Consider the following 21674-nt stretch of genomic DNA (forward strand, 5'->3'; position numbering starts at 1 on the left):
CCATGAGGCTGGGAGTTCAATCCCAGCAGCCAGCTCAGGGTTGACTCAGCCTTCGATCCTTCCTAGGCCGGCAAAATGAGTACCCAGCTTGCTGGGGGGTAAACGGTAATGACTGGGGAAGGCACTGGCAAACCACCCCGTATTGAGTCTGCCATGAAAACGGTGGAGGGTGTCACCCCAAGGGTCAGACATGACTCAGTGCTTGCACAGGGGATACCTTTACCTTTAACCAAAATATAAGAATATAAGAAATATAAAACTTATGGTACTTAAGAATAAAATATCAGCTAATTAAGTGTTAACATTTAAATTGAAAAAGATTCTAAAATATTTAAAAAAACGTTAAGAGTTTTAATTAGGTCAAAGGATCAGTTTCTGGAACTTTATGCATGTTTCCTGTCATTTTGTTGAGCTTGAATAACAAGGGGGATACTTCAATGCTCACATAGGCACTTCTAACTTAGACCTAGCCCTGGGGATTGACACTGAAGATCCTGGGGATTGACACTGAAGATCATATACCTTTTCAATTTTCCTTCAATCGGTCATCCATGGATGTTACACTGAATACGGCAGGTCTCAAATTGATCGAATACTGTTTGGCGCACAATCTGCTTGTTTTAAACGGCCTCGACCAATTTCCTGGTTCAAAGGACTTCACTTTTTGTACAACCCATGGTAGGAGTGTACTTGACTATAGCTATGTTCTCTCAATTTTTTTGCATCAGTATTCTCTATCAATTGACTCATGCACCAAATAACAAGGGAACAAAGCTTTGCAGTCAACAGAGATCTGAGGCTTTTCATCCAACAGAAGTTCTCTAATCCACTCTGCACTAGATTGATGTGACATTGTGTCTAATAGTGAGCAAATAAGTTTGGCTTGTGATAGATCATAAAACAGGCAGTGGAAGAAAATATGTTGAGTCGTTTCCACTTCTTTTAGGAAACAAGAACATAGTCTTTCCGTGAAAGGGTTCTTCTATATTTGCACTCCAAGACTGCTGAGGGCATCATCTAGCCAGGGTAAAGGCTCGTCTGTATTTATGGAACTCAATTGTCGATAAGCAGGCAGCTGGTATTAGGGTATACCTTGAGAATAGTGATGCTAAAAAGATAGAAGCACTTGCAATGTCAGTCTGTTATTCTATATCTTCTGCTCTTTATTTGATGTCTCTCTTTACCTGGGCCCAGGGCCTAGTCTGCACACAATAGATAATGCACTTCCTGTGCACTTTAAAAGTAGATTTTCCTGTTCTGCATAGGAAAATCCAGCTGCCAAAGCATATTGAAAGTGGATTATCCTATGTGTGTGGAATGGGCCCTCGTCTAAGAAGGTAATTTAGGGAGGCCCAAGATCACCAATTTGGTCTCAATCCAGCTGGATTGAAAAGAGTCTTGAAACGTGAGAAGGAGTGTTTGAAGGCTGAAAATTACTTTGGAAAAGAGTGACAAGTGGAGTACCCCTAGGATCTGTTCTGGGGCCTGTGTTGTTCAACATATTTATAAATTTTATTTAATACAATAAAAATATAACAGTGTAGGATATACATTTTTTTCAATCGTGATACATACATCTTGCAATACAAAAGAGATGTGGTCTATCTACCATATATGTCCATCTATCATGCATATCTCCTGTAACAATATAATATGCCTTGCATAATTTTTCTGGAAACAGTGTGCTATTCAAACATCCATCCTGGCTTCTCAACCAAACCATCCAGTGGCTCTTGAAAGAAGTGGCTATTGCAATAGAAAATATTTAACTGCAATATAATATATGTTGCATCCACCCCCATAGTAATATACACATTGCATACTTTGGCCATTGTTCATTCTATGCAAATAGAACTGTCCCATTGCAAGTGTGTTTTTTTCCCTGTTAATATCTTTACACCGCCCGTGGCGCCACGGGCGCCACGGACTAAAGCCGTAAGGGCTGTGTAGGAGGAGTTAGGGCGGGCTCGGTCCGGGATGAGGAAGGGTGCCGATTGGCCCCTTCCTCTTGACGGACCATCGGCCGAGCCAATCGGCAGGCACAAAGCGCCTGCCGATTGGCTCGGCCGATTCCCACCCCACTCACAAGGAAGCAACTGTGAGCCGCGTGAAGCGCGGCTCGCAGTTGCTTCCTTGCCGGCGGCCTGACGCGTCGGAGGCGCAAAGCGCCTCCGACGTGTCAGCCTGCCGGCCAGGGAGCCCCAACAGTTGCGCAAAGCGCGGCTGCCGTGGGCTCCCTGCCCGGCGGCTTGGTGCGGCGAGAGGCGCGAAGCGCCTCTCACCGCGTCAAGCCGCCGCTCAAGGAAGCAACTGCGAGCCACGCAAAGCGCGGCTCGCAGTTGCTTCCTTGCTGGCGGGCTGACGCGGCGAGAGGCGCAAAGTGACTCTCGCCGCGTCAAGCTGACGCTCAAGCCGTCACCTTCGCAGTAAAGCCGCCTCCGCCGCCAATCAAGCCGCTGCCTCCACCTCCGCCCTCCAGCCTCCGCCGCCGCTGCTCAAGCCGCCGCTCAAGCCCTCGCCTCTGCCGTTAAACTGCCTCCGCCGCCGATCAAGCCGCTGCCTCCACCTCCGCCCTCAAGCCTCCGCCGCCGCTGCTCAAGCCGCCGCTCAAGCCGCCGCTCAAGCCCTCGCCTCCGCCGTTAAACCGCCTCCGCCGCCGATCAAGCCGCTGCCTCTGCCCTCAAGTCGCCGCCTCCGCCGCTGCCGATCAAGCCGCTGCCTCCGCCATCAAGCCGCCGCAGAAAATGGCCGCCAGCCAGAAGACGCAGCACCGGGTAAGACATCTTTTACTCTCCCACTGCCTCCTAGCGCCCATTGTATTTAGGATACAATGGGCTTTTTTACTAGTATACATATAAATTGTAACTGATACACAGAACAGTCTTGTGGCAACTTAAATACAATTGTGCTCGAAATAGCATTAGGGCAATGGTCGAGAGGAGAGGAGTAGACTACCCCTCCCCCCAGGCCTCAGTAAAATTTTAAAGCGTTGACCGGTCCCCAGTGATAAAAAGGATGGGACCACTGTTCTAATACATTACCTGAAATACATGTTATAGATCTGGGCCTTTCTGCAATGTGCCTCTTCTGGGAAGCTCAGCAAATAGCCCTCATATTCTGTGGCTGGCCACATTTATCCTTCCAATCAGCCAATAGTACAGTCAGGGAACTGGATCATTAGATGCCCATTATTAAGATCTCGGCTTGCCTGCAAGGTATAACTTGACTTATATAATGAAAGGGGGGGGGGATTGGATGGGAGGCTAGCCAGTTGCATATGAGATGGTAGTGAAGGTGGTAAAATGACCAGTGGACACTTACCATGAGGGATAATTCTCCTCTGGAGTAAGGAGGACATCTGCAGAATGGGTTTTGCCACTTGCTTGTCAGGGAGGCAGGGCGATTAAGATCTAGGGCCGCTCCCCAAAATGGCTAGGACAGCTGCCACTCCCCTACCATCTATACCTTGAGGCACATGTTGTTGGAGGCCTGTTGAGCAGGGGGGATACATAATTGTATTCTGTTTTATTGGGTTTTATTGTCGGATTGTATGATGTTACCCACCACAAGCCAGTTACCTGGGAGTGACAGACTATATATCTGTTCCCTCTTAATAAAACAGTGTGTTGGGGTGGCCTGTGTCCATGATCAAAACTCCTGGATTGGCCCCTTGGCCCCAGACAGACAAGCGGAGGGCCCAATCGGAAGGCGCCTCATGCCTTCCGATTGGGCCCTCACCAGGACAGACCAGAGTTCCAGGGCAGTCTGGAGACATGGCTGCCAGTCTGCTCCTGACCACCTCAGGGAGAGGAGGTCAGTAGGGCTGCCAAGGGGGATGAGAACAGAGGCTGTGCCAGACCTTTTCGCCCCAAGGCTGTCCTGACTGTCATGTCCAACTGCAAATGGCCTCAGAACCCTGACAGAGCTGGCAGGAGGCTGCAGAGTGCTCCCCCTCCCCCTCCCCCCTTCAGGCCTGCTGCGAAGGAACCTCTGACAGCCTCTGACTGAGGGGAGGAGGCCTTTCCAAGAGCAATGCAGGGGAGCCTGAGGGCCTTCCTTTTGAGGGGGGGGGCTTTCCCCTTCTGCCAATCAGCTGGCTGACAGAAAAGCCCCTTCTCACTTAAAATACTGCTCTGGCCCGGGGTTGGACACAGCCAAGCCATCTGTATTTCTTCTTTGCAACTCTCTGCAGATTTGAGGCCACTGTACAGTGTTATTGCTGTTGCGGAGGTTCTTTTGTCTCCTGTTTCATCTGCACAACAACCCTGCGCAGTAGGCCTCAAGTCTTTCAATTTAACAACAACCTGTGTGGGATGCCTTAAATGTTTCTTCTCTACCACAACCCTGTCCAATGTAGCCCTTTCTGCCTGGGGAACTGATCTTTATACTCTGCAGGTGAGCTGTAATTCCAGGAGCTCTCCAGGCCACACCTGGAGGTTGGCTACCCCTGGGTTGGAAATATTCCTGGAGGTTTGGAGGTGGGACATCAAAATCGTACAGAGCCTCGGAATCCAGCCTTCAAAGGAGCCGTTTTTGCCCGCAGTTGGTAGGGAGTGGTTCAGGTGTGTCCCTCCTGGGCTATGGGTTATGGCCAGCCCTTACCAGCAACTGTTTGTATTCTGGGCCGCAGACAGGCAGACCAGCATCAGTCCTGTTAGTCTGGAAAGTGCAGGAAGATCTAAATAAATATCTACAGCCTGAAACTGTAAATAGTGAACAAGTAAATGGCTGGAGAAACATGGGAACTGCAATAACTTTTACCAACCTTGGCCTGGCATATATAAAAAAAAGTCTTCCTCTTAGGGTTGCCAGCTTCCATGTGAGGCTCTCTACCCCACCTCCCTCATGGGGAGTTTGCTGTGGGGAGAGGAAGGGAAAACGACTGGAAAATGCTTTGAGACACCTGAGGCCTACTGGGTCACTGCGGCCCATTCCCAGTTCTCTCAGACCTCTCACAGCCCCACATAATTCACAGGTTGACTATTGTGGGGAGACGAATGGAGAAGAGCCTAATGCTGGGAGCGATCGAGGGCAAAAGAAGAAGGGGACGACAGAGAATGAGGTGGCTGGATGGAGTCACTGAAGCAGTTGGTGCAAACTTAAATGGACTTCAAGGAATGGTAGAGGATAGGAAGGCCTGGAGGATCCTTGTCCATGGGGTCGCGATGGGTTGGACACGACTTCGCACCTAACAACAATAACAACACGAAGGTAGCAAAGAGGCATCAGCATGTCGTAGTCCCTCATCTACTGAGTATATTTGCAATTTAGCTCATAGAAAATTAAAACATAACTTCTAAAATATTGCAATTTTATATGCCCAGTAAGTATTGTTATTAAACAATAAAATTAGGTTAGGTTTGATAAGACAGTATTGTATACCTTTCCATTTCTCCCAGAATCCCTGTGGCTTCAGAATGTCCAGAAATTTACACCTCCAGGTATAGTCAGGTATGGATGGCCAGGACAACAGGAAGAGAGCAGGACCTGTGGTTCTGCAGAAGTCTAATAGCACCAAAAGTCACCCCTCCCTATTCAATCTTATTCCCTTTCTACCCATAAAAACCTGATTTTAAAAAAAAACACGATCTGTCAGGATTTTGTTTAGAATATGGGATAACTGGTGTGAAAAAGGAAATCCTAAACAAACACTATATACAAGACTGAGATGAATGTCAGGAAAGTTAACACTATTTTAAATGGAACTCTCCACTTTTGCTTGGAGTTTGGCAGCTCAGGTGAAAGGATGGGGCCATCCTCCTGGAGCCAGCCTCAGTGATGGATGCACAGGTTAGAGTAATGTATCTTTTTCAGAGATGGTCTAGAAGCGGTCTTCTGTTCTATGATCAACTGGACTGGCTGTGCTATTTCTGTGGCATCTCGTGCTTTTATATATAAGCACATTATAGAGAACTTTAGAAACCTCCTTTGGTGCAAACACAGTAGCCCATTGATTTGTCAGACCAATCACATGACATCAAGATTAAAATAGGAAACTAAGTTACCAGTGCATCTGGGCACAATGTAAGGTAGTGATACTTGATGTTACCTTTTATGGCCTGGAAGCTACATATTTGAAGCCCCATCCCCCCATATATTCATATAAAATATGTATGTTCAAACTCTGCTCAGCTCAAGAGTTCCCCCTAGTGAGACCTGTGTTAAAGGTGTCACACTTCCCAGACTCACTCAAGCGTTTCTTCCATCTTTGTTCCCACAGGCATCTAAAAACTCAGGCACACAAAACAATTGAAAACCTTTTTGCTGGATTTAAAAAATGAATATTTCAAAAAGGGCTTAAAAATGTTTGTACTGGTTTTTGTGATGTAAGCTTTTGGGAAAGGTGTGCTAAAAACCCTTGAAGTAAATGTTTTTTTACTCTGTGCCAGCTTTGTATAGCATTAGCATGCCAGTTCCACATAGGTCTGTGAAGGCTACCATAAAGATACTACATGCTTTGCCAAACCTTTTATATACAACTAGATAGATGCAAAGCCTGTTGCATTCAGGAATACATCAGGTGCTAGATTGGGGGGGGGGTGGAAGGTGGTGGTGAGGTGTTCTGCATGGAAGGGCATGTAGGTGGAGGGGTGTGTAGTGGGAATTGTTGTGGGATGGGGACGAATGAGTGTTTGTTAGTGGAAAATGGAGGATGGCGGTACATGCTGCAGGGATGGATGGGCTTGCGGACACGAGGGAATGTTGAAGCGGGGATGACATAGACTCACCAGCAAGGACTCTGCAGACACCTTGCCCCTCTCCACAGAACCTGTAAAGGTGGCAGGTAGCTGTTGTCTGGATGGCCTCTCCCTCTCCCCAGGACCTGGAAAAGCTGCAGGCAGCTGTTAGGGCACCATGTCCCTGGCTTTGGAGGGTAATGGAAGGAGGGGGTGCGGGACGGAAGGTGATTGGCTGGCCGCTGGAAATACATGCAAGCCGGTTGGAGGAGGAGGCACTCTGGGACAGGACAGCTGTACTGAGTGGGCATTAAGACCATGAGACCATGCTTCTCCTCCAAGCCCTTACCAGAAATATTAAGTGGAACAGATGGTTTAAGGAACTTTTTAGCCACGAATCCCATCGGACATTAACATTTTTGGCCTCAGCCCATTAATAGTGCAAATCTTTAACCGCTCCTAGCGGAGCGGATAATATATTTCGTTAAGGGCACCAAAGGGCCCCGTCCGTGATGAGGAAGGGTGCCCATAGGCCCCTTCCTCTGGAATGACAATCGGGGGGCCCAATCGGCAGGCACAAAGCGCCTGCCGATTCGGCCATCCGATTGTCAGTCCACCGGCAAGGGACCAATTGCGAGCCATGTGCAGCACGGCTCCCAATTGGTCTCTTGCTGCCAGAATGTCTAATCGGGAGGCGCAAAGTGATTCATGATTTCAGGAAGGATCTGCAAGGACTACAGATTCCCCTCTCCTTGCAAGCAATAGCTGAAGTGAGAAGAAATCATCTGACTTGCCTTAGCAGGTTATGACAGTAAAACTCACAGTGCTATGATTGATCAAACATTTCCCCCTTTTCTCTGTTAAAACTTGGGAAGTCTGCCTATTTGTGGGGCTTGTCCTCGCCCCTTTTTGTGGTTTGCCCTTCTCCGCCATTGCGTCTGCCCTCCGCTTTGCCAAGGAACCACGATGTAGGCTGGATTCTGTGCACCCGCTCTTTATTTTTCCTTCACTGAACACCACCACTGTCTTCTTCTCTCCCTCACACCAACCAACCTCGTAATACTCACCCTCCACCTTATATTCTCCCACCTTGGACCCCGCCCTCCTACATAATGCTGCCCGCGACCCCGCCCTTCCGTTCCATCCGCTCCCCCGGCGTCCGGAAGCTTCCTCACAGGTAAGTGTTTCTCCCTAGGTTCCTGCGTCGGCAGCTTCTTGGACGGGCCATTCCTTGGAGCGTGCGAGTGGGAAGGTTTGCTTGACAACTCCCTTTCTCCTCGCCCCTTTCACGGGCTGTCTGGGCATTCTCTACGAAGGGGCGTTCTCGGTTTGCTGATATCAGGTAAGTGTTCACCGCGTCTTCTCTCCTTCTCATAAGTCCGGGTGGATCCCTGCAGTTCCTGTCCACTTGCTCGGACCCCAAATGTCCCGGCTGGCCAGCTTGGGGGCTGGGTCGTTCTCGACCGTCTCCTTCGGGCCCTTGTGTCTCGCGGTTCTCCCCAGGTCGATTTCCCCCTTGACTTCCCCAGGTCCCTACCTCAACACCCTCGCCCGGACACTATTCCATTCTAAATGCCTCATACTTGAGACATAAATTTAAAACACTAAGTATAACTCGCCTCAAGTTCTGCAAACACATAACAATGTATTGCAGTCACAACTGTGTGGTCCATTAAATCACTTGGATTATATAGCGATAAGACAGTTGTAATATATGTGCCTGATCAGGCAATAAATCTCCACTGCACATTTTCCACCGGTTAATAATATTAGTGAGTCTGTGGTGACTCACCCAATCTGATGTCACTAAAATTAGGCCCACAGTTCACATGGAGCAATTCCACTGACTCCAGAAAACAGCTGCTTAGATGTGCTTATTGTTCAAACACAACCATAAGACAGTGCCTTCAGTCTTTAACCATCCAACACCAAGGAAGCATTTTCTGTTTCCAGCCCAATCTACATGTATTTTATTTTTAAAACTTTGATGGCTTGGAGCTCAATATATGAAGCAACTAAACTGAGGAGTTCCTGAATTTCAGGAGATATGAAAAATTTATTATTGTTTAATCTGTGATATCACATTAATACATGGAAGGGATAAAAAGTTGTGATGCTAAGAAGAGTTGTTTTTTGTACTCTTTTTACTACATGAAGAAGTCTCAAGCAGATTGCAATCATATACCCTGCTTTTTTCCCCAACTTAGAATCTCAGGAGCTGCCTTAGATTACTACAAAAATGCTTTTGTAAGGAACAGTCTCTCTCCTTCTCCTGTAATATAGTGTCTCCTGACACTATGAAAAGATGCATCATGCAGATGGTTCCTGGCTGAAATCAGAACCTTGTCATTCAGAGTATGTTGCTGTGTTTGTGTCAACAGCATTGAAGGATTCCAGCTTCCAAGAGAGGTGAAGCCTTAAAATGCACTGACCTTCTCAAAGTTTGATGTTGTTTTCCAAAACACCAACAAAACTGCATGGCCTTCTGAGAATTAAGGCCCCTTTTCCAAAGATAGCACCGTCTGAGGAATAAAGTGCCAAAAGAACATACCAGGACCTAACAAGGAGGACTTTCTCCCTTTTGATTTAAATACATACATACATACATACATACATATATATATTATAAATAATAAATAAATGCTTCAGAAAACTTATCTTCTAGAAAACGAGATGGCTAGAAGAAATATTCCTTAGTACGATGACCAGAAAAATGCACACATGAAAAAATCCTACAGGAAATTGGCAGGCGGAAAACAAGTCATAAATGCACACAACAAAATTGAATTGTTGTGAAGTTTATATATATATATATATATATATATATATATATATATATATATATATATATATATATATATATATATATATATATATGTTGTTAGATGCGAAGTCATGTCCGACCCATCGCGACCCCATGGACAATGATCCTCCAGGCCTTCCTGTCCTCTACCATTCCCCGGAGTCCATTTAAGTTCGCACTGACTGCTTCAGTGACTCCATCCAGCCACCTCATTCTCTGTCATCCCCTTCTTCTTTTGCCCTCAATCGCTCCCAGCATTAGGCTCTTCTCCAGGGAGTCCTTCCTTCTCATGAGGTGGCCAAAGTATTTGAGTTTCTTCTTCAGGATCTGGCCTTCTAAGGAGCAGTCAGGCCTGATCTCCTCTAGGACTGACTGGTTTGTTCACCTTGCAGTCCAAGGTACTCATAAGAGTCTTTTCCAACACCAGAGTTCAAAAGCCTCAATTCTTTGATGGTCAGCCTTCCTTATGGTCCAACTTTCACAACCATACATTGCAACTGGGAAGACCATAGCCTTGACTAGACGCACTTTAGTTGGCAGGGTGATGTCTCTGCTTTTTAGGATGCTGTCTAGATTTGCCATAGGTTTCCTTGCTAGGAGCAAGCATCTTTTAATTTCTTGGCTGCAGTCCCCATCTGCAGTGGTCTTGGAGCCCAGGAAAATAAAATCTGTCACTACCTCCATTTCTTCCCCATCCATTTGCCAGGAATTGAGAGGGCTGAATGCCATAATCTTAGTTTTCTTCATGTTGAGTTTCAAGCCAACTTTTGCACTCTCCTCCTTCACCAGCATCAAGAGGGTGTATCTTTCTCTTTCTCCCTTGCCTTTCACTTCCCTTCTCTCCTCAGCTATTTGTAATGCTTCCTCAAACAGCCATTTTGCTTTCTTGCATTTCTTTTTCTTTGGGATGGTTTTAATTGCTACCTCTTGTACAATGTTGTGAATCTCCGTCCATAGTTCTTCAGGCACTCTATCAGATCTAATTCCTTAAATCTATTTGTCACCTCTACCTCTATTCATCAGGGATATAATTTAGTTCATACCTGAGTGGCCTAGTGCTTTCCCCTACTTTCTTCAATTTAAGCCTAAAGTTTGCAACAAGAAGCTGATGATCTGAATCACAATCGGCTCCTGGTCTTGTTTTTACTGACTGTATAGAACTTCTCCATTTTTGGCTGCAGAGCACATAGCCAATCTGATTTCTATGTTGATTGTTTGGTGTTGTCCATGTGTAGAGTCATCTCTTGGGTTGTTGGGAAAAAGTGTGTTCTATGACCATTGTATTCTCTTGACAAAATTCTATCAGCCTGTGCCCTGCTTCATTTTGTACTCCAAGGCCAAACTTGCCTGTTATCCCGGTTATATTTTGGCTTCCTACTTTAGCATTTCAATCCCCCATGATGATAAGCACATCATTTTTTGGCGTTGCTTCTGGAAGGTGTTGTAGGGCTTCATAGAACTGGTCAACTTCATCCTCTTAAGCAGCAGTGGTTGGGGCATAGACATGGATTACTGTGATGTTGGTTTGTCTTGGATTCGAACTTGGATTCTGTCATTTTGGGGATTGTATCCCAATACTGCTTTTCCTACTCTTTTATTGATTATGAAGGCTACTCCATTTCTTCTGAGAGATTCTTGTCCACAGTAGTATACCTGATGGTCATCTGAATTAAATTCACCCATTAGTAGTAAAGTGGTACACATATTATAATGAGCATAACAACGCCCACCACCTTGCATAATTAAACTATTTGCATAACCATGCCCCCTGAGCTCACTGGAAGTGGTGTCATCATGCCCCAGCCGTGCCCCATGCCCTGGAAGTGCCGCTATGTCACCACGCCCCTCGACGTCACCAGAAACATCGTCATTATGCCCCACCCCATGTGCTCCCTGACCTGGATGTGTCACCATTATGCCACAAACATCCTGACGACACCAGAAGCGGCGCCATCACGCCCTCTGGCCCCTGCCCCGGAAGTGCTGAGACTCTGACAGAGATTAAAATAACACCCTTTCACCTCAGTGTGTGGAAATGCAATCCTCACTGCATTCATACTGGCCTTCTTAAAATCAACTAAAACCTTTTGAAGCATCAGATATGGAATCAATTTCACTCATTATTACAACATTCTATTATAGGTGTCCATGTTCTTTTTTTGCAGTAAAATACATGGCAGATACGAATTATCCACCTTGACATGTCATGTATACAGCTAGAAAAACATGTGTCATTTTTTGAATGGAACCATCTCCTGGGGAGAAGTGGCAGCCAGCTGTAAGAGGTATTCTATTAGTGCTAGTGTACAATTTGATCCATGATCTTCAACTGGATCCCGCCAACCACCTCATCAGCTCTGGCTTTTGGCCCTCAGGTACCTGTTTCCACCCATGGTGGCTATATTACCCATCCCCTGGCTCCTGTAGTCTCTGCAGCTGCTTTTGCCTCTGCCATCAGTCCTGGTCACCCTGCCAGCATCAGCTGTGAAGTGGACCTTGGTCTCCTGTGCCCCCCCCCCCCACTTGCTGTGGCTGTCTACTGTGTCAGCTGCCTACCATCCAGCCCCAAAACCTCCAGCATCCTTACCCTCCCCCCCCAGGTGTTTTGTCCCCATCATGATGTCGGCTCTGGTCTTCAGCTGGCAGATTCAAGATATAAAAACAGCAAAATAGTTAACTAATAATATATTTTATTATTGTTGTATCCCCTGGGTTATTTTTTTCCTTTTGAATAAATTTGTTGATAAAAACTCTTAACTTTTAGTTCCTGTATTTTTCTGATGGATGTATTTTTCTGGGTGGGCTTTTATGACAATGAGGTTCTATTTGTACACAATTTTCCTGGGAGATTTTTTCCAACTTCATTTTTTCCTAGATCCCCTAGCACAGAATTGGAATTCATGACTTTTCTAAAATACTTATCTTACTACATATTCAACTTCAATAATTTGATTCCAAAAATATATGGGTGAAGATATTTCATTCCTGTGTGAGGCTGAAGAATAGTTATATGTATTGATTGCAACCATAGCCATGGTCCCATATGTTCTGCACATGTGGACACAGCTGTGCAGTTTAACACAAAATGAAAATAAAGCAGCATTTTGATTTTTTAATGTATGTTACTGCAGACTATTTCATTTTTAGTACAGAACTGGAAAAGGTCTTTTCTCCTTCTCAGTTAATGCGTTACTTCAATAAATATAAATCAGCATGAACAAAAAGTGCTATGTAATTGACAACATTCTTACAGGACAGTGGTTTTGTTTTTTTGTTTGTTTTAAAGGGGCATAGTAAGTGAAAATCAGAAACAGAGTAAGTCAAGTCCAACCTTAAAGGGAAACAGTTGATTAAATTTTAAGAAGAACATGCTTAGTTTTAATTACATATACATATTCATACTACAGAGACCTATGAGTACATTATTCTAATCTGCATTCACATGTAACGCAATTTCATAAGCCCATTTTAGGGGAAGTATCCAGACTTAAAAGTAGATACGGTTGTTCTACATTTCTCTTTGGCTGACAAAATTTCCCTGAGACCAATCAATTACAAGTAGAAGCAATTTCAGTGCATATTGTACAAGAGGACGGCGGACGGCGCTTGCTGGACCCATTCATAACATTCTTGCCTACCAGAATGCAGACATCCTCGTGTGCAAATAATCCCGAATATCTGTTCCATAATTCTCTATAAAAGTATCACCATCAACAAAATCGTAGTTTAATCTAATTTTTTCTATTTCTCAATTTTCTTTAAAAATTCTAAATGGTAGGAATGTTTAAATTTTGCACTTGAATCCCTAAGATCCAAAATACCTTCTGCCAAAGAAACAGTACAGATTTCAGATCCCTTATCTGATTATCATTTAATTGATTCAAAGTGTCTGTAGTATGAATAAATATGCAATATCTTATATCTCAGCTTCTACAAACACTTTCTATGAAACTCAAGGAAATTAAATGTTACTGAAATCAATATCACATGTAAATACATAGTTCAAAACAATCAGTTCAAATATGATTTGGGGGTGCTTTAGTTTTCATGAGTGCACCTTCTGCCCAAATGCAACTGTACAATTTCCATAACGTACTGTTATTTCTTCCTTCATGCCCTGAGAAACAGAGGAAGTGATCATCTGTCATTATTGTAGATCCAATTTCTGTCACTGGCAATAATATCTGAAAGATAAATCAATTACATTTGGACTGAATGTGTTAATGTTTTTGAAGCCACAGTTAATTCAAAATCTAACAGGATTTCCAATGCTTTTCAAATTGCAATAAATTACCCCCCTCAGTTCTGAGGACTTCAAAGGGAAAATATGCATATTACCAACAATCCTGCTATGAGTATTTTTGAGACCATAGAATGAAGTGAGAAATGGAAATGTAAAACAAACTGTTAACACTAAAATACATATGTAATACGTTCCCTGTTTTTAAATGTATCACTATGAAAAGGGCAAAAAGAGAGAGAATGAAAACAAATTTGCCTTTCAGTTCCAGCATCATCCACGTGCAAATAGCTCAGCCAGTGATGATCTTTGCAGGCCTCCTTACTACTGTTCTCATTTTCACTGTCTGAAGTCATGAGTGAGAGATGATGATTTCGCTTCATACCAAGCTATACAGTATAGTCTTGAAAGTCAATCAAGTTAAACTCAAGTTTTCTTGGTCCCTGTCTAATGCTCTTTCTACTTTCAGTAATTTGTGTTGGAGATTCAAGAATTCTCACTCTTGCATGCATTTCTCCAGCCAAAAGAAGAAAACACTGACATTAAAAGGAATATTATATATACCCCTTTCCTTTTACCTGTTGATACTTTTGGTGGAGGAGACAGTAATTGCCTGCTCGGTGGATGCTGGAAAACTTTCAGTGGTCTAAATTCTGGTGATGCTTTGATAATACAGCAGATTTCTGGTGGATGCTGTAGATACTGAAATAAAAGGATCTGGGAAATTATGCATTTGTAGATATTAAAGGAATTTAAATCCTTTCTAAGCTTCCTAAAATAAATATATGCAAGCACTCACACATTAAATGAAAAGGGTCTCAGTCTAGTATGTTGCACTACTTTTCTTTGGTCAAAGACTGGTGCAACATGGGTAGAGTGGTGGGACTGATAAAGCTGATAAAGGGATGGCTAACCCAGTCAGGTAAACTTAAAGAAGGTAGCAAGTAAAGAACTTGTTGGGTTTATTTAAACATTTTTTTAACATTTTAAAATTATCTGAGCTATGAAATTCTTTGCATGCCATTCTATTATGTAAGAGCATCTCCAAGTTATTTTACATTGCCATTGTCAAAAATGGGAAAATAGCCTTATAACCTGAAATATACTGCTCTCTGGAGATGCAGGAACAGTTTCTCCGAAATGCAGACTCGTATTTGAAGATTTTTCATTGGTAGCAGCTTTCTGCACTGACAAGGCAAGCTACAAAACCCAAAACAAATACATAAAACATTATAATTAATACAAACTGCGTGGTACAAGCTGCTAGGGAAACCTCCCCTCAGCTTTACCAGTACATTTGGGTATACTTGAGTCATGAGGAAGCAGGACAGTCAGACTTTTCCTCCAAATAATCATCCAAGCAGGGGGTCTTCTTAAGACAACTGGTTTCAATGGATTTAGAAGGGTGTGACCTCAATGGTACAGGCTTGCCCAATCTCAGAAGCTAAGCGGGGTCTGCTTTGTTTAGTATTTGGATAGGAAGCCACCAAGTAAGCTTAGGGTCACTACAGAGAGAAAAGCAATGGCAAAACACCTCTTGCCTTGTGCTTGGATTTCTTAGACTTCTTGGAATGAGGTCCGGAAGGCTGAACTAGCAAAGTGTGTTCAATAATGGCCTCAGTAGCAGGAGACAGGGACAGAGTCTGAGAGACTGGTCTCTTCTTGTGATAGGTTGGAACCGATACTAGAACTGAGGCCGTTGAGCGAACCAAAGCGGCTCCAGGGGTACAGGTGGGAGCAGAAGTTGGTTCTGATGCCAGTTTAGGAGGGCCTGTTGAAAGGGCATTCTCCCATAGTGTGGCCATCAGCCTGGATCCACTATCTGACCTTGCTTTGGGGGCAAACCTTTGGCAAATGTGGCATGCACCAACATTATGTGCCTCCCCCAGACACAGAAGATATTGGTCATATTCATCCATGTGGGGGATCTTCATCCCACAATGGGAACACTTATTGAAAATGGCCTTTGAAGCCATCAGCAGGAACGAGGAGCTGTTCGAGACTTTGACTATATTTCATGGTGGCAAAAAAATAACTAAGTGTAAGGGGGGGCACTCTGCCTCTAGTCACATGTGTGTTCTGGTGCGAAGCTGCGTGCATGCACACTGTGTTGGGGAGGTAGCACCCTCTACAGGAACAAAGCTAAAAAAGACTTTCTGTGGCAGGCCTGCGCTTGTGCAGTCCCAATGTGGGGCTGCATCACAAGATGGATAATGAAATAATACAAATTAGAATATACCTACTAATCAATTAGAAAAATATTCAGCTTGTATACGACAAACTAGAAATTCTAGATATCTGCTCTCTTTAGCACCTCTTTAGCCCTTATTTTCTTAGCTGCAAGGGCAAACAGTGACATTTTGTTGGCAATAAAATGATTAGTATCCGATAATAAGGAAGTCACTTATTCTTTATCAGATTGACCATTTAAACCATTTAGCCAATTAGCAAGTAATTTTTTCCCTTGGTTCAGTGTACAATGGGTAGGATAAAATGTAGTGTGGGAGGTCCTCCACAACTGAGGCTCCACAAATACACAGGCATTGATCTTTTGGAGTTTTCTGGAAGCATGCGGTCAATAATGCCTATGGCATTGTTTGTAAGTGTAGGGAAGTATAAGCTGCTTTGAAACTATGGCCAAGTTGAGCTTTTACAATGCAGGATTAATGAACCATTAATTGCAGCCTCTGAGTTGATTGCTGTCTACTGAGTTATCTAAGAGGTTGTCTGGGATGGAATATGTGATAGAATATTATTTAGAAATCTAGTTGGATCTCTGTAGAATTTACTGTACAAAATTATATTTGAGGATTCAGTGTGCCTGTGAAGCCTATTGTTGCATCTCTCTAGCAACATTTCAATATGCTAGTACTTTTAGGATGGGTGGGGGAGAGGAGACAGTGGTTTGACCATGGTATTTGAATAACTGAAAAATGGGTTGGGAGTGGGTGGGAGTGAGCAGGACAAATAACTCCCCTCCAAAAAAAAATCATCATGTAAAAGTGATCTAAAAAAAGAAACTACAGACCACCCTCCCTGGTGGGGTGAACAATAACAAACAGAACTAGAGGCACAAAAATATATGTGGAAATCAAGGGATAAACCAAAGCAGAACTGACTGAAAAACACTGTGTGGAAAAGCCCTCAGTATAATGCAGCTTCATATTTTAATTCCTGCAGAGATATCTTCCATGTAAGAAAGTATCAACTGATGTGGTCACACAGTTTCCACAGTTATTTAAGTGCCCTGAGAAACATTTCATTTCAGGTAGGTACATGGATAATATTGCTAGTAGCCTACAGAGCTGGTTTTGAAAAACCCGAGACAGTTAAAAAAAATACTGATGAACACATCGCATTCCATTTTACCGTTCACATGAGGAAAAAGTGGTAAGATTTCTGGCTGCAGGATGCAGTATTCATTAGCAATAAGAAGAGCTGTGCTGGATCAGACTAGTATGGCATCTAGTTCTGTTTCACACAGCGACCATCCAGTTGCTCTGGCGGATCAACATACAGAACACAGAGGCCAAGGACTTCTCCTGATGTTTCCTCACAGCACTGGTATTCAGAACTCAAAACTCTAAGAAATGCCTTAGTCTTTCTTATAATTGCTGCATTGGAATTCTCCTAAAGGTAAAGGTAAAGGTATCCCCTGGGCAAGCACAGAGTCATGTCTGACCCTTGGGGTGACGCCCTCTAGCGTTTTCATGGCAGACTCAATACGGGGTGGTTTGCCAGTGCCTTCCCCAGTCATGACCGTTTACCCCCCTCCTCTGCAGACATAAAATTTAAAAAATACATTGTTCTGCTGCTCGCCTGCTATTGTTTCCTTTGTTTAAAATGTCATTCTACCTGCAACACCATTCAGACTCTTATCTTTATTTCTAAAATAAATAAATAAATAAATAAATTTCTAATTCTTTCCTGACTGCCTCACATTTAACCTAACCAGGAATACTTTGAATTCTTTCTGAGAGCAGCAGTAAACATGCTTGACCATACATCTACTTCCATTAAGTGAAGTAAATCAGGTTTTAGACAATGAGATTATATAGACAAGCAATAGGTACAATGGGTGTGACTGCTGGTGAGGGTCATTATGATCCCACACGCAAAAAGAGGATACTGTTCTATAAGACCTGGCCTCAAATGTCATATGCCCTATATGCAGACACAGGAAAGTCATTGGCTACTATCCAAAGTAGAATAAACCATGCTGAAGTCCAATGATTCAGTAAACTGTAGTGCACTTAATGTTGTCTTGGACTATGAGCCCACACTCAGCCACATCTGGATTTAGATTTGCTACTGATAGCATGGTACAAATAATGATAAGATGACCATTAGTGCCGCTTTACGCAGGACTGTCCCACCTTTCGCAAAATAGTCCCACGTCCCGCCAGGTACTTAGAAAGTCCCATGCCCAGCTGCAAAGTGAGCACTTGGCGCGTCTCTGCCGAGCCTGGCCTTCACCAAGCTCAAGCGCTGCCCCTACGCCAAGTACCATGCCTGCCTGGACTCTGCCTTCTTCACCAGCAGGACCTGTGAGGGAAGGGAAGTTGCACTGCAGCACGTGCAACTTCAACCCGGAGGCGAGCAAACAAACAAAGTGAGCCGGGGAAGCGAGCGGGTGGGGCAAGCAAGCGAGGCAAGGGGGGGAAGCGAGTGGGCGGGGCAAGCAAGCATACAAGGTGAGCCAGAGAAGAGAGCGGGCGGGGCAAGCAAGCAAACAAGGTGAGCCGGGGAAGGGGGGCAGGCTTTGTCTTCTTGGCCGCCACACTGAAGTTCCTTCCTGGCTGCCTTCTCTTTGGAGCTCGTGGCCTAACCTTCCCAATTTTTTCCCTGGTGCCTTTTGTAAGTGTGCCTGCTTATTGCTTTGTGTCTATGTCCCTTCCCTAGGCTAAAGCTTCCCAATTTTCTCCCTGGTGCATTTTGTAAGTGTGCCTGCTTATTATTGCTTTGTGTATGTATGTGTGTGTGTGCATATACTGGGGTTCTTCTCCTGAGATCTACCCTGCCTTATAACTATCTCAAACCCTTTTTACAGTTAATTTCCCCTTCTCTGGGTAATCTCTCCCTTTTAGCACATATTTTTCAAGATAGGGAAGTACATTTCATTTTAATTATGGCATCCTTTAATTGTTTTCAGTAAAAACAATTTCACTTCTATTATTAGTCCTAATGCTGACTACAGGCTTTTTGATTGATATTCCTTGAATTTTAGTCTGCATCAAAGAACAAGGGCATAGAAATGCTTATTGCAAGACCAACTTATATGTAAAATATTTGAAAACAAACTGAAACAGAGATGGAATGGCAACTTTAGCAAAAACATTTTATTATCACCATGTAGGGTGTCAAATGCTTTCTCCTACAGACTTCCCCTCGCTGGCATGCTGGAGACTAAAATTTACTCTGGGGCTCTCATATCTCCAGTACCCCTACCCCTCTCACCTGGCATTAACCAGAAGGGGATCTTATACCCAAGAGGGATCTTACAATAGTGCTGTCAAGCAGCCAAGCCCAGGGACAAGGAATGTGCAAGGCTCTTCAGCTGAATAACTGTAGTAACTACAAGGCACAAACTCACTGGAACTAACTACAAGGCACAAACAACAAGATAGTTCCAGGTAGGGCTAAGTAAAATAAAAAGAAATGGAAGGAAGGTCACTTGTTAGTTAACTTACAATCCTTCAACATCTGGTGCAGCCTCAGAGGGAGGCTGACTGTTGCATAGTGAACCTCTCCCCAGGACTGTATTTACAAGCACCATCCTCCTTCATCATTCACACTGGACTTTCTTTTTTTTTTGTCTGTCTGTCTCTCTGAACCCCAAACAAAGGAACAGCTCCCCTTTTTAGATCCCCCTCCCACATGGACTGATAGGGCACTGGCCAATCTGGGCACTAGGAGCTAGAGTTCAAGCCTGCCAGAAGCAGGACAGTCAACTGAGGGATGTTAACCCATCAAAGAGATGGCATGTTTTTTCCTTTGGGTTGTAAACTATGCTCTCTACCCAGCGAAGTGCATCTTTCCCATGCTGTGCCAGTCTTTGGGATGCCATCTACCCTGTCCATCACCATAACTGTCACATAACTGCCATCTGCCCCTCATCTCACAAAACACCTTTTAAGGAATGATAGCAATCTAAAAAAAAAAAAAAATCACTTGAGTGAGAAATACGCCAAACAATAAAATAATACTACACATAAGTTTTTAAAAAATGTTTTATATTTGTTAATTGTACTTAATTGTTAATTTTGAAATTTAAAAAACATTACAATACTATTTTTGCATTCTATGAGAAATTTTGTTGCTCCATATAGAACCCCCCCCCCCTCGGTCAATGGTGTCCCTCTTTAGCAATCTTAAAATCTGGTCACCTTAAACAATGATCTAGAGCCAACGACGCATAACTCACAGAACACAGAGAACTGTACATAATGCTAGAGGCAACGTAGCTCCTGCACAGTTGGTTTTAGAGAAAAGGTGATTACTGCATATCAGTCAAAATAGCAACATATATTCTGATCCCAAATGCACAATAGTATATCGTGCCTCCTGTCCCGTCTTCACCATCATGCTGTTGCGCCTTTTTCAACCACCGTCTCTCACTTCTTCCCCTCCTCAGCTGTGGCTTGAAAAGGCAGAAGAGAGAGCAATGTGTCTCTCATCGGCCTGTCAATCACTCTAGGTGGCCAATCCATCCAGGCGTACCTGGTTAGTAGTTCCTGCAATCTCCGAATTTTTCAAAATTATGACTTATTTGTTGCTATGAGTATACACTGCATAGCAATATTAAAATGGATAGCAATGTGTGGCAATGCACATTCATTGCCACACAAGACAAACGACAACAAAAAATACAGCAGAGCGAGGGAGGCAGATTCCCACCTCTGCAGTAGTTCAACTGGCATCTTTATCTAAGTAACTGCTGCCACCGCGACTATCTCCCTGTCCAAGCTGTCCCTTCCGCTTCTCTTCTCTCTACCCCACTAGTCTGTGCACCTACCACTCAGCCTTGCCCACTTGCCTTGGCAAGGACTTCTGAAGCATGGGCGCAGCTGCTGCCGCCCCCCCCCGCACATGCATGAACACCAAAACACACGCTGCCCTGTGAGGGCTTGCCGCTGCTGCAGCCGCTGCCTCCTCCCATGCAAATGCATACGCTTCCCCACGAGGCCTCGCCATGGCTGCCGCCCCCGCAAGCACACACACATCTCATGGGCGGCATGGAGGCTACACAAGTAAACAACCAGCTTACAAGGTACTCGGTCAGTACCTTGTAATGGGGGGGGGGAACTGCCTCCTTTGCTGGGCAGGGAAGGATGAGGAGAGGGCAGGAGCAAGGGCAGGACAAAGCTGGCAGGCTACAGCGCATTTCCCCCACCATACCTTCCTTTTGCTGCTTGAAGGCTGGTTGTATGCTGATCGCACATTTTAGTAGGGTGGTGAATCCAATTTTGGGATTCACCAAGTCGCAAATAAAAATGAAGGACTTTGTGAGCCAGCTGCTGGCCAACCTCTGGAGGTAGGCAATGTCATGTGAAGGGGCCGCAATATGCCACTTACCTCCAGAGGCTCTCTGGCTATATTTTTAAGATGCAGAAATAAATGCCCAGAGATCTTGCATGTAGGGAGGTTTATCTAAAAACAGTGACACAAAGCCCAAGTAAATAGCCACTGGTACAGTAATAGTTACTTTAAAAATAAGTATTCAAAAGATTCAAAAGATTCAAAAACCCTGCATCAAACCTTGATTATAGATTATGTTCATCAGCACATAACTCCTTCCAGTGCACTCAGGTAATCAATATTAGGGTAGAATGACTCAGTAACAGGATATTATTTTTGAAAGCAGTTTAAAGAACGCACTGGAGTCGACTGAAGATGGCGCCATAAAAAAGCTGGACTTCTGTTCAACTCTTAAGCCATGCCGAGGGTCAGGAGC

At 44.2% G+C, this 21674-nt stretch overlaps 1 protein-coding gene across 5 annotated transcripts in view; it reads right to left on the reverse strand.

Annotated features, from left to right (window-relative positions):
- Window positions 1–12188: 12188 nt before the first annotated feature.
- The window catches only part of MEIKIN (meiotic kinetochore factor), a 40834-nt gene continuing 31348 nt past the window's right edge, over window positions 12189–21674 (reverse strand). For all 5 annotated transcript variants that reach the window (XM_077326877.1, XM_077326878.1, XM_077326874.1 and 2 more), the window contains exons 12-14: window positions 14816–14920; window positions 14299–14422; window positions 12189–13664 (exon numbers count right to left, since the gene is read on the reverse strand). In XM_077326877.1, the coding sequence (XP_077182992.1) occupies window positions 13618–13664; window positions 14299–14422; window positions 14816–14920 (276 nt within the window). In that variant the 3' untranslated portion in view covers window positions 12189–13617. The remainder of the gene's footprint in view (window positions 13665–14298; window positions 14423–14815; window positions 14921–21674) is intronic.

The sequence above is a fragment of the Paroedura picta genome, chromosome 3 (genome assembly GCF_049243985.1).
Source record: "Paroedura picta isolate Pp20150507F chromosome 3, Ppicta_v3.0, whole genome shotgun sequence".
Lineage (NCBI taxonomy): Eukaryota > Metazoa > Chordata > Lepidosauria > Squamata > Gekkonidae > Paroedura > Paroedura picta.